The sequence below is a fragment of the Micropterus salmoides genome, unplaced genomic scaffold (genome assembly GCF_014851395.1).
Source record: "Micropterus salmoides isolate LMB-PRFRI ecotype aquatic unplaced genomic scaffold, ASM1485139v1 Ms_hic_scaffold_1, whole genome shotgun sequence".
Lineage (NCBI taxonomy): Eukaryota > Metazoa > Chordata > Actinopteri > Centrarchiformes > Centrarchidae > Micropterus > Micropterus salmoides.
In genome coordinates this window covers 5,967,053-5,981,452 of record NW_024040040.1, presented here as the reverse complement: position 1 = coordinate 5,981,452, position 14,400 = coordinate 5,967,053, and the positions used below count along the sequence as shown (strand labels likewise).

Below are 14,400 nucleotides of genomic sequence, written 5' to 3'. Positions count from 1 at the left end.
GATCTGAAAGGTCGCCGGTAGTTCAATTTTAAGAGTAAAGTACTCTTAAAGATAGAAAACACAAGCTAGTGTATCTTTCTCGTGCATGTCCTCCAAACTTCCTGTGTCATGCATTTGCGCCAGAGCATCTTTAGCCAAGTTAATCTTCTCTTATTCCATTTAAAAGGAGAATAAAGATGAATTTTTTTCTCAAGGTTTTCCTTTACAAACACTTCACCGTCTTTAAACTCTCAACACTTCATCTATGATTCTCCGATTCAAGAAACATGTAAAGCTGGAGGTTGAACTATATGAAAATGACAATAAAAAGTTTAGATTGCACATTGTCTGCAAATTTGTCTGTTTTAAATTACTTTTCATAGCTTAGACGTGGACTGAATATGATTTGTTAAAGGTGTTTTTATTTTAAGTTACTTTGACAGCGATTTATAACAGCAGCCACAGACTTTAATAGGATAAAGTGTCTGTAGGGTCAAGTATTTTAGAAAAACACGTTCAAAAAATAATTGTGTTACTACTACTGAACTCAGACACTGCATCAACACCTGCATTAAAAAGCTTTTTAAACGACACCCAGCCCTAATAACACGATGAAGAAACAAGATCGTTGCCGTCCATTCTTCTGTCTTTCCACCATTATTCTCTTTGCTGCCCTCCCTCCCGCTCCTCTGTCCCTCCCCTCTTCCCGTCCTCCCACCCTGTGCGATGGAGGTCGGCCGGGCCCTTGGTTTTATTTTGAACATATCTGTCTGTGTCATTCTTGTGGTTTGCAGCTAGTAGTCTGGGTCCAGTTGCATAGTCACAAAAATGATCATGGACTTATGTGGCTGCAGCAGGAGGTCCATCGCCGAAAGCCCCTTTTTACCCCCGATCTGTCTATCTATCTATCTATCTATCTGTCTATCTGTCTATCTATCTATCTATCTATCTATCTATCTATCTATCTATCTATCTATCTATCTATCTATCTGTCTATCTGTCTATCTATCTGTCTATCTATCTATCTGTCTATCTATCTATCTATCTATCTATCTATCTATCTGTCTATCTATCTATCTATCTATCTATCTATCTGTCTATCTATCTATCTATCTGTCTATCTATCTATCTATCTATCTGTCTATCTATCTATCTGTCTATCTATCTATCTATCTGTCTATCTATCTATCTATCTATCTATCTATCTATCTGTCTATCTATCTATCTATCTATCTATCTATCTGTCTATCTATCTATCTATCTGTCTATCTATCTATCTATCTATCTGTCTATCTATCTATCTATCTATCTGTCTATCTATCTGTCTATCTATCTGTCTATCTATCTATCTATCTATCTATCTATCTGTCTATCTATCTATCTATCTATCTATCTATCTATCTGTCTATCTATCTATCTATCTGTCTATCTATCTATCTATCTATCTGTCTATCTATCTATCTATCTATCTATCTATCTATCTGTCTATCTATCTATCTATCTGTCTATCTATCTATCTATCTATCTGTCTATCTATCTATCTATCTATCTATCTATCTATCTATCTGTCTATCTGTCTATCTATCTATCTGTCTATCTATCTGTCTATCTATCTGTCTATCTGTCTCTGTCTATCTATCTATCTATCTGTCTATCTATCTATCTATCTGTCTATCTATCTATCTATCTGTCTATCTATCTATCTGTCTATCTATCTGTCTATCTATCTATCTATCTATCTATCTATCTATCTATCTATCTGTCTATCTATCTATCTATCTATCTATCTATCTATCTGTCTATCTATCTATCTATCTGTCTATCTATCTATCTATCTGTCTATCTATCTATCTGTCTATCTATCTATCTGTCTATCTATCTATCTATCTATCTATCTATCTATCTGTCTATCTATCTATCTATCTATCTATCTATCTATCTATCTATCTGTCTATCTATCTATCTATCTATCTATCTATCTGTCTATCTATCTATCTATCTGTCTATCTATCTATCTATCTATCTGTCTATCTATCTATCTGTCTATCTATCTATCTATCTGTCTATCTATCTATCTATCTATCTATCTATCTATCTGTCTCTATCTATCTATCTATCTATCTATCTATCTATCTATCTATCTATCTGTCTATCTATCTATCTATCTATCTATCTATCTGTCTATCTATCTATCTATCTGTCTATCTATCTATCTATCTATCTGTCTATCTATCTATCTATCTATCTGTCTATCTATCTATCTATCTGTCTATCTATCTATCTGTCTATCTATCTGTCTATCTATCTGTCTATCTGTCTATCTGTCTATCTATCTATCTATCTGTCTATCTATCTATCTATCTGTCTATCTATCTATCTATCTGTCTATCTATCTATCTGTCTATCTATCTGTCTATCTATCTATCTATCTATCTATCTATCTATCTATCTATCTATCTATCTATCTATCTATCTATCTGTCTATCTATCTATCTATCTGTCTATCTATCTATCTATCTATCTGTCTATCTATCTATCTGTCTATCTATCTATCTATCTGTCTATCTATCTATCTATCTATCTATCTATCTGTCTATCTGTCTATCTATCTGTCTATCTATCTATCTATCTATCTATCTATCTGTCTATCTATCTATCTATCTGTCTATCTATCTATCTATCTATCTATCTATCTGTCTATCTATCTATCTATCTATCTATCTATCTATCTATCTGTCTATCTATCTATCTATCTATCTATCTATCTATCTGTCTATCTATCTATCTATCTGTCTATCTATCTATCTATCTATCTGTCTATCTGTCTATCTATCTATCTATCTGTCTATCTATCTATCTATCTATCTGTCTATCTGTCTATCTGTCTATCTATCTGTCTATCTATCTATCTGTCTATCTATCTATCTATCTGTCTATCTATCTATCTGTCTATCTATCTATCTATCTGTCTATCTATCTGTCTATCTATCTATCTGTCTATCTATCTATCTATCTGTCTATCTATCTATCTATCTATCTATCTATCTATCTATCTGTCTATCTATCTATCTATCTGTCTATCTATCTATCTATCTATCTATCTATCTGTCTATCTATCTATCTATCTATCTATCTATCTATCTATCTGTCTATCTATCTATCTATCTATCTATCTATCTATCTGTCTATCTATCTATCTATCTGTCTATCTATCTATCTATCTATCTGTCTATCTGTCTATCTATCTATCTATCTGTCTATCTATCTATCTATCTATCTGTCTATCTGTCTATCTGTCTATCTATCTGTCTATCTATCTATCTGTCTATCTATCTATCTATCTGTCTATCTATCTATCTGTCTATCTATCTATCTATCTGTCTATCTATCTATCTATCTATCTATCTGTCTATCTATCTATCTATCTGTCTATCTATCTATCTATCTATCTGTCTATCTGTCTATCTGTCTATCTATCTGTCTATCTATCTATCTGTCTATCTATCTATCTATCTGTCTATCTATCTATCTGTCTATCTATCTATCTATCTGTCTATCTATCTGTCTATCTATCTATCTGTCTATCTATCTATCTATCTGTCTATCTATCTGTCTATCTATCTATCTATCTGTCTATCTATCTATCTGTCTATCTATCTGTCTATCTATCTGTCTATCTGTCTATCTGTCTATCTATCTATCTATCTGTCTATCTATCTATCTATCTGTCTATCTATCTATCTGTCTATCTATCTGTCTATCTATCTGTCTATCTATCTATCTGTCTATCTGTCTATCTATCTGTCTATCTGTCTATCTGTCTGTCTATCTGTCTATCTATCTATCTGTCTATCTATCTGTCTATCTGTCTATCTATCTGTCTATCTGTCTATCTGTCTATCTATCTGTCTATCTATCTATCTGTCTATCTATCTATCTATCTGTCTATCTATCTATCTATCTGTCTATCTATCTATCTGTCTATCTATCTATCTATCTGTCTATCTATCTGTCTATCTATCTATCTGTCTATCTATCTATCTATCTGTCTATCTATCTGTCTATCTATCTATCTATCTGTCTATCTATCTATCTGTCTATCTATCTGTCTATCTATCTGTCTATCTGTCTATCTGTCTATCTATCTATCTATCTGTCTATCTATCTATCTATCTGTCTATCTATCTATCTATCTGTCTATCTATCTATCTGTCTATCTATCTGTCTATCTATCTGTCTATCTATCTATCTGTCTATCTGTCTATCTATCTGTCTATCTGTCTATCTGTCTATCTATCTGTCTATCTATCTATCTGTCTATCTATCTATCTATCTGTCTATCTATCTATCTATCTGTCTATCTATCTATCTGTCTATCTATCTATCTATCTGTCTATCTATCTGTCTATCTATCTATCTGTCTATCTATCTATCTATCTGTCTATCTATCTGTCTATCTATCTATCTATCTGTCTATCTATCTATCTGTCTATCTATCTATCTATCTATCTGTCTATCTATCTATCTGTCTATCTATCTATCTATCTGTCTATCTATCTATCTATCTGTCTATCTATCTATCTATCTGTCTATCTATCTATCTGTCTATCTATCTGTCTATCTATCTGTCTATCTATCTATCTGTCTATCTGTCTATCTATCTGTCTATCTGTCTATCTGTCTGTCTATCTGTCTATCTATCTATCTGTCTATCTATCTATCTATCTGTCTATCTGTCTATCTGTCTATCTATCTATCTATCTGTCTATCTATCTATCTATCTATCTATCTATCTATCTATCTATCTATCTGTCTATCTATCTATCTATCTATCTATCTATCTATCTGTCTATCTATCTATCTATCTATCTGTCTATCTATCTATCTGTCTATCTATCTATCTATCTATCTGTCTATCTATCTATCTATCTATCTATCTATCTATCTGTCTATCTATCTATCTATCTATCTGTCTATCTATCTATCTGTCTATCTATCTATCTATCTATCTGTCTATCTATCTGTCTATCTATCTATCTGTCTGTCTATCTATCTATCTGTCTATCTATCTATCTATCTATCTGTCTATCTATCTATCTGTCTATCTGTCTATCTATCTGTCTATCTGTCTATCTATCTGTCTATCTATCTATCTGTCTATCTATCTATCTATCTGTCTATCTATCTATCTATCTGTCTATCTATCTGTCTATCTATCTTTCTGTCTATCTGTCTGTCTATCTATCTGTCTGTCTATCTATCTATCTGTCTATCTATCTATCTGTCTATCTATCTGTCTATCTATCTATCTATCTATCTATCTGTCTATCTATCTGTCTATCTATCTATCTATCTTTCTGTCTATCTGTCTATCTATCTGTCTATCTATCTGTCTATCTATCTGTCTATCTATCTATCTATCTATCTATCTATCTATCTGTCTATCTATCTATCTGTCTATCTGTCTATCTGTCTATCTATCTATCTATCTATCTATCTATCTATCTATCTATCTGTCTATCTATCTATCTGTCTATCTATCTATCTATCTATCTGTCTATCTATCTATCTATCTATCTGTCTATCTATCTGTCTATCTATCTATCTATCTATCTATCTGTCTATCTATCTATCTATCTATCTATCTATCTATCTATCTATCTATCTGTCTATCTATCTGTCTATCTGTCTATCTATCTATCTATCTATCTATCTATCTATCTGTCTATCTATCTATCTATCTATCTATCTGTCTATCTATCTGTCTATCTATCTATCTATCTTTCTGTCTATCTGTCTATCTATCTGTCTATCTATCTATCTATCTATCTATCTATCTATCTATCTATCTATCTATCTATCTATCTGTCTATCTATCTATCTGTCTATCTGTCTATCTGTCTATCTATCTATCTATCTATCTATCTATCTATCTATCTATCTATCTATCTATATCTATCTGTCTATCTATCTATCTATCTATCTATCTATCTATCTATCTATCTATCTATCTATCTATCTGTCTATCTATCTGTCTATCTATCTATCTATCTATCTATCTATCTATCTATCTGTCTATCTATCTATCTATCTGTCTATCTATCTATCTATCTATCTGTCTATCTATCTATCTATCTATCTGTCTATCTATCTATCTATCTATCTATCTATCTATCTGTCTATCTATCTATCTATCTATCTATCTATCTATCTATCTATCTATCTGTCTATCTATCTGTCTATCTGTCTATCTATCTATCTATCTATCTATCTATCTATCTGTCTATCTATCTATCTATCTATCTGTCTATCTGTCTATCTATCTGTCTATCTATCTATCTATCTGTCTATCTATCTATCTATCTATCTATCTATCTATCTGTCTATCTATCTATCTATCTATCTGTCTATCTGTCTATCTATCTGTCTATCTATCTGTCTATCTATCTATCTATCTATCTGTCTATCTATCTATCTATCTATCTGTCTATCTATCTGTCTATCTGTCTATCTATCTATCTATCTATCTATCTATCTATCTATCTGTCTATCTATCTATCTATCTATCTGTCTATCTGTCTATCTATCTGTCTATCTATCTATCTATCTGTCTATCTATCTATCTATCTGTCTATCTATCTATCTATCTATCTGTCTATCTGTCTATCTATCTGTCTATCTGTCTATCTATCTATCTATCTATCTATCTATCTGTCTATCTATCTATCTATCTATCTATCTATCTATCTGTCTATCTGTCTATCTATCTATCTTTCTGTCTATCTGTCTGTCTATCTATCTATCTATCTATCTATCTATCTATCTGTCTATCTATCTATCTATCTATCTATCTGTCTATCTATCTATCTTTCTGTCTATCTTTCTGTCTATCTGTCTATCTATCTATCTATCTATCTGTCTATCTGTCTATCTGTCTATCTATCTATCTATCTATCTGTCTGTCTGTCTATCTATCTGTCTGTCTATCTATCTATCTATCTATCTATCTGTCTATCTATCTATCTTTCTGTCTATCTGTCTATCTATCTATCTATCTATCTATCTGTCTGTCTATCTATCTATCTATCTATCTATCTATCTATCTGTCTGTCTATCTATCTATCTATCTATCTGTCTATCTATCTATCTATCTATCTATCTATCTATCTATCTATCTATCTATCTATCTATCTATCTGTCTATCTATCTATCTGTCTATCTATCTATCTATCTATCTATCTATCTATCTATCTATCTGTCTATCTATCTGTCTATCTATCTATCTATCTATCTATCTGTCTATCTATCTATCTATCTATCTATCTATCTATCTATCTGTCTATCTATCTGTCTATCTATCTGTCTATCTATCTATCTATCTATCGTTCTGTCTTCTGTCTATCTATCTATCTATCTATCTATCTGTCTATCTGTTAACTATCTGTCTATCTATCTGTCTATCTATCTATCTGTCTATCTGTCTATCTATCTATCTATCTATCTATCTATCTATCTATCTATCTATCTATCTATCTATCGTTCTGTCTATCTATCTATCTATCTATCTATCTGTCTATCTGTCTATCTATCTGTCTATCTATCTGTCTGTCTATCTGTCTATCTATCTATCTATCTATCTATCTATCTATCTGTCTATCTGTCTATCTGTCTATCTATCTGTCTATCTGTCTATCTATCTGTCTATCTGTCTATCTGTCTATCTATCTATCTATCTATCTATCTATCTATCTATCTATCTATCTATCTATCTATCTATCTATCTATCTATCTATCGTTCTGTCTATCTGTCATGCATAATGCTTGTCTGGCTGAAACTAAAATGTTTCCCATAGTTTTTTCACCCAAGACTTCAGTACAGTGTGCTTTATTTTGAAAAACAAGTTGATTTAATTTAGCTTTTCTCAGTGGCTTTGGTACATTTCTCAAATCAGCCTTAACATTTGAAAAACAGTGAGTGCGTTCCCCGAAAACAGCACCTCGCAGTCCTGCAGAAGCTTGTCACTTGCTCAAAATCCTTAGTCAATCACTCAAAAGGTAGATTGTCTACAAACAAGAAGGTCAACATGTTCAGCCAGTTGTACATAATCATTTGTATAAATGTGTCTAAGCATATGGAATTTGTTCAAAATAATGAGAAATTGTTTTTATGATGTGCACAAGCGACGAGATGATGTGGAGGTTATCTGATCTGAGAAATGTACCATAGCGACTGTAAAAAAAAAAAACATCCTGAAACATTTTTTAGACAGAAATTAGATTATTATTTACTGCATGAATGTTTTTTTGCTGCTCAGTGGCTGCAAAGAAATCCCAGTCTGCTTGCCTGTTCAGATTTTTACTCATTAGTCTCAGTCTACATCCATTAGATACATAAACAAGAATCTCAGCTATAGATGCAAAAATGTAAATTATATTACATTCATCTATTATTTATTTCAGAATTATTCTTTATTTGTTCATAATTCTTTGACTGTTGGGAGTTATGTGGCTCTTTCTGTTCATAATAAAATACTAAGATTCACATTAATCTAAGCTTTTGGCTGCATTATGTTATTAGATATATTTTAACGTAAAGATTAATTATAGTTTTTGTGATCCTCTCTCTGATTGGATCATTGAACTAGCATCTTTGGAAATACTAAAATGTTTGTTAATATACCCGATGAAGGTTGTGTGAACAGAAACGTATATGTAACTAAATATATGAACAGTTAATTGACACAGTTATTATATTTTCATATATTTAAAAAACAATAAAACTTGTTATGTTTTTGCTTCTTGTGTTTTCCCTCGTCAGGAAGGTGAATAAGTGCTACCGAGGACGATCCTGCCCCATCATCGTGCACTGCAGGTAAACCGTGAACATCTTGAATTTTAATCAGTAAGATAAAATATAAAAATAATAACTACGAAAGAAGTTTTCCGTTTTTTTCTAACATGCAATGGTCAAAATTGAAGCCACTTCTTTTCACAAAACTCTTCATACAGTCTAAATTACCAACATGCATCTTGGCCAGACAATTAATCTCACCTGCAAAAGTCACTCAAACCACCGAAACACTTCATACAAGTCTCAAAATGAACTTGTTCAACCAAACACTGGCAACAAGTCTCACTCAGAAAGCATCCATTGTCAATCATAACACACTGACCTACAAAACACTAACAACAGGAAGCATTATCTAAATTTGATTAACTTTATCTTCGAAATGTGACAGATCTTTCATATAAATCAGATCAGATTAATCATTTCTCAGATCAGAATTGAATCATCTAGTCACGTGTGCACATCATATGTAAAAGTAATTTCAATCAATTTGTGAAATTGGCAAACGCTTTGACACATTTATGCAAATGATTATGTACAATTGTCTGCTGTTTCCTACATTATCAGTTGCTTACTGTATGTCATGTTGATTACAATGTATTACAGTTTACTGGTTCTCTGTTGCCCCCAAAACATCTAGTCATAAGTTCATTGCATAAGTCGCTACATGCAAAATGGTTGAACATGTAATAATGTGCAAATAATTTTTTCTACATGTGCATTACTTTTTTTGTGTACTATGGTAAATTGATGAAGATATCTGTTATGATGTCAATAAGAAACTGTGAACGATTGTAGAAATGTACCAAAGCAACTGAGAAAAACTGCATTCAGCAATTTACTTGGAGATAAAAAGGTCCTGAAATTTCAGCGCTGCAATGCAGTTTTTCTCAGTTGTTTACACAGTAACACTGGTACGTGAGACACAGTGACCACAACTTGTAATAGAAGCATCAACCACTTGAAGCAATTCTGCTAAAATACAAGCACATTTCCTGCTTTACACTCAGCTTGCAGTTTTACAGTAAAACCTGTAAACATAAAATGTACGTAAATGTAAAAGGTTTTCGATATATTTCAGTCTGGTTGCTGCAAAAATGCAGCATATTTGCAATAATTCTGTTTTGAAATGTGCTGCAGATATATAGAGTTTTGCAGGTGGTGAAGTAGTAATGAGAAAAGAGTTCATGGATTTTGGAGAAAGTAGTCATTGAATGCATTTTGTGTAAAAGCAATGAAAAATGATTCATACTTTGGTCCACATATACTTCTGTTTCGCTGACTGCGTGAAGAGTTTTGACAGTGTGTGAATTGAAAAAAACTCCGAAACTCACTCAAACCACCAACACACTTCATACACGTCTCCAAACAAACTTGTTCAACCAAAACACTAACACCAGGGAGCATTATACATAAATGATAAACTTTTATCTTTAAAGCTTGAATGATTTTTCACATAAATCTCATAAATTCATTATAGACTAAGAATAACAGATTTTGACTTTATTGACTGTACGCAAGTATTATGTAACAAGAATAAATCAGAAATGCAGAATTTTTGTTTAATATAAATTACTATTTAATTTTTTTCTATATCATTGCATATAGTCATTTACTATAAATAATTAAGATAAAAAGTTGAAAAACTAATTTCTGAAATTTCAGTGCTGCAATGCAGTTTTTCTCAGTTGTCACAACGACCACAACCTGCATGCACCAACCATCTGAACCAATTCTGCTAAACTGTAAAGCACATTTTCTGCTTTACAGTCAGATCGCAGCTCTAAACAACACTTTTTTCAAAACACTACGCACATAGACGTAAATATTCTGCTAAGATGTTCAATATGTCTCAATGTGGTTAGTGCTGAAATGCACGACATTTATCATCATTCTGTTTCAGCTTTGACCGACGCATGTTGGCAAAAGAAAACAACTGTAATTTAGACCTGCACTCCATTGTAGTACCACTTAAATCCTCCAGGTGGCAGACATATGCAACATTACACCATCAACTCTGGTCCTGTCCTTTAATAAGATTAGAAATAAATAATATATAGAAATTTTGTTTCTATATTCAGATGTTGTCTAACATTTCCTATGTGATATTTGCATTTTAAAGCACTTTGTAAGTTTGTTTTTAATATCTCAAGTAGAATTTTTAATCAATTAGTTTTATTTATTAAAGTTTGGTTTGTGTTGTTTCTTTAGTGACGGTACAGGCCGGACTGGGACTTACATCCTGATCGACATGGTTCTCAATCGCATGGCTAAAGGTGAGCTTTACTGTAGTAATGCTCATATCAGAAGGGTTTTCACCTCTCTTGACAGTCAGTGTCACACTGCCTTTTTCCCACCATTATTCAATCAGTTTTTTGATCCCAACAAAGTGAAGGACGTTCAGATTAAGATTTGATCACAAGTTTAGACCTGATGTCTCCTCAATGTTCAATTTGTAAATCAGAGATTGAGTCGCTTTGTTATTTATCTTATCTCTTTATTAATGTGTGAAACTCATAATATCTTGGTCCCTTTGTCCAAACGTATGGTCTTATTTTTGAATGTCAAATCCATCAACTGTAAAATTGTTATGGGTTAACATCATATTCATAAAAACAATATATTGACCTTAAATCCCTATATTTTTCCAGTGGCAGAGTTTTAATAAAAAATAAAAAAATGGTTAAAGGCATCCAATATTTTGAAACATATATATATGTATTTTGGATCTCAGCCAATGGATCGATTTTGGCCCAGTCCATTTCTGATCTGACACTTAAAAATATATTTTTTTACACATAAACTTAATAAAATGTTATTATAATTATATATATTTGCTACAATCTGAATTGACAGGGACAGGATGTGAACTCTGGTCTCTCTACGGGGCCAAAGGTTAAAGTATTGCACGCTTTCTGAGGATGCATAAGTGTGCGTGTTACTGGTGCAATGAATGTGTGTTACCTTTTCTGCTGCAGGTGTGAAAGAGATCGACATCGCTGCTACGCTAGAGCATGTCCGAGACCAGAGGCCTGGGATGGTTCGCACCAAGGTCTGTCCAACTGTGTGTGCTGTTGAACTTCATGAGTAGATAAAGGTTACTGAAGAATGTGCCCAAAGTAGCTTCTGTCTCAGTGGAAATTAGAAGTGGAAGCTCAAGTTTTGTTCTTGAGGTGGGAACCAATGGAATAAAGGTTAGAGAAGAGGACCTGAACATATACGGTCACGCGATGAATCCCTCGGATCGAACAGCTCGGGGTGTTGGAGTTCTGTTGACTGACAATTTCGAAGTTGTATGTCTGAAGGAAAAAGTAGAAGGCTCTGAGAAAGAAGAGGTGGTGGTGAGTCTACGATCGAGTAGTTAAAAGACTGGTCAGAAGTTCTGAAGAATTTTGAGGCCAACGTCCAGAAGAAAGCCTAAAAGGCTTATAAAACGATGAGTTCATTGTCCCAGGCATTTAAGGAGGTTGTTAAATTTGTGAATTTTAAAGACAGATGTCCAAAGGAAAAACAGAAAAGCTCTTGTGTGTCTTAGATCAAGTAGTTCAGGAGGACACAAACTTCAGACTCATGAGCTCTTGAGGTTTCGACAAGGTGGAAGAAATAAGAAGACAAAATCTGAACAAAATAAAACGGATGCTCTGAGGCTTTAGATTCGATTGAAGCTCGCTGTCTACAGCAAGGAGTGAAAAAAATCCACGGAGGATGCTTTGGAGGTCTTGAGGCTCTGGGTTCAATCCTCAGCTGAAGATTAGTATTTTGAAAGCTGATGTCTGAATGGAAGATTTAAAAGCACCAGGACACAAAGTTTGTTTGTCTCAACCAATAGCTCAGTGTGTTGGAAGCATGTTTGGCATGTCTGAGGCTCTGGGTTCAATCCCCATTTGAAGATGAGTGTTTTTAAAGCTGACGTTTAAAGGAAAAAGTGAAAAGCACCAAGAAACAGAGTTCATCTCTCTGGGCATACAGCTCAGAATGGGGGATCTGGGTTCGAGGCTCAGTGACTTTTGAAGGCCACAACCCTAAAAGTGAGAAGATAAAAGCGCCCGGAGAAAAGGTTTAAATGTGAAGGGGACTTGGTGGCGTGGCTGGTTTGACAGTGACCGTAAGGCGCCAGTGGTGCAGTGTCTAAGGTTCAAATCCCGCCTACGGCCAGTACCCGGAGCTGAGGGAGGGGGCCGTGTCCCCTCCCGATGTTACGGAGAGGTACAAACTGGGGGTTATGGGATGGAAAATTAAGTAAACAGAGATTTTTAATAATGTTGGAGAACTGAAGAGTAGAGATGCACAATATAATTACTGAACCCAACAATTTTATTCAGCTTGTCCTTTCTTATATTATATCATTTAGTTCAGACACACCTGCCTCACGTTAGCTGTGAAAGGTAATTTTCTGTCCTAACATGTATGGCTTCTTGTTCCCAGGACCAGTTTGAGTTCGCCCTGACAGCCGTCGCTGAGGAGGTCAACGCCATCCTCAAAGCTCTGCCCCAGTGAAACCAGTATGACCCCGCACCCTCGCCCTGTCATAACTTGCCTTTTCTCTCTATGATTATCATGAAGAAGTGCTTCTCCATCTGCCCTCTGAAACATAAAGATTTAAAAACAATTTGGAAATAAGGTTTAGAATCAGGCGACTTTAAGGTTAGGACGGATTTTTAAATATTTGTTCAGGGGTTAGAGATGCAAAAAAAGAAGTGTTAAAAATGAAAGCGGGTTGGTTGTTTGTTGAAATTGTGCTACTGTTGGGTCATCATGTTTGTTTTTTTGTCTCTCTTGTCAAGGTAAAATTATTGATGGGAAAAAAGTGTTAAAAGATCCCTGGTTAAGTACAGGATGTTTTGCAATGCGGTTAGGGGTGAATTCTGATTGATTGCACATCTGTAGCTTCCCTTCCTCTCTAACACCTGACTAACACCTGCAGAAAATAAAAACACACCGTACCGTCCTTCTCTTTGTGTGCCATCATCACTGGATATAGTGTTGTTACCTCATGCAAATCAGAAAATTAAAAAAAAAAAGAAAGAAAGAAGAGAAATTGCTATTCTATGAAAAAAAGAAAAGCTATTTTGTATATGTGAGTCCTTAAATAAATCTTTTCGTGTTTAAGTGCTGCAATCAGCTGTGTGTCTTCTATGACTTAATGTACTTACAATAAACAGCTGTACACACAAACATATGCATAACAAGTAACTTAACTAAATAAATGCACTCAAATCAAAAGTTAAAATGAGGCTGCAGAAGTCAAAGTTAATCTTTTATGTTAATAATCTTCTAAATGTCTATTAAAAGACTTTTAAAATATGTTCGGTGTTTTAAGAACTACTGCAGTCCTTGTTGATTGTTGTTCCGACACATTCAATAAAACGTTTGTACTACGTCTGTCAAAGTATCCTGTTAAGTGTTGTATTTGAATTTAAGATAAAATGAATTAATCAGCTGTGTTGGTGAAATATGAAGTTCGTGTCGGGGCTTTTTAACAGTATGTGAAAAGTAAAAATCCATATGAAATGTTCACATTTCACAACAAATTTATGTTAAATGTTCTTTCTGTAAACTAGAAGTTTAACCCA

At 33.5% G+C, this 14,400-nt stretch overlaps 1 protein-coding gene across 1 annotated transcript in view; it reads left to right on the top strand.

The window, feature by feature from the left end:
• LOC119900352 (receptor-type tyrosine-protein phosphatase-like N) overlaps positions 1-13,949 on the top strand; it is a 51,181-nt gene extending 37,232 nt beyond the window's left edge. The window contains exons 21-25 of the mRNA XM_038715215.1: positions 8,798-8,851; positions 11,039-11,103; positions 11,806-11,879; positions 13,253-13,344; positions 13,559-13,949. Coding sequence (XP_038571143.1) covers positions 8,798-8,851; positions 11,039-11,103; positions 11,806-11,879; positions 13,253-13,324 — 265 coding nt within the window. The 3' untranslated portion in view covers positions 13,325-13,344; positions 13,559-13,949. The remainder of the gene's footprint in view (positions 1-8,797; positions 8,852-11,038; positions 11,104-11,805; positions 11,880-13,252; positions 13,345-13,558) is intronic.
• Positions 13,950-14,400: the final 451 nt, after the last annotated feature.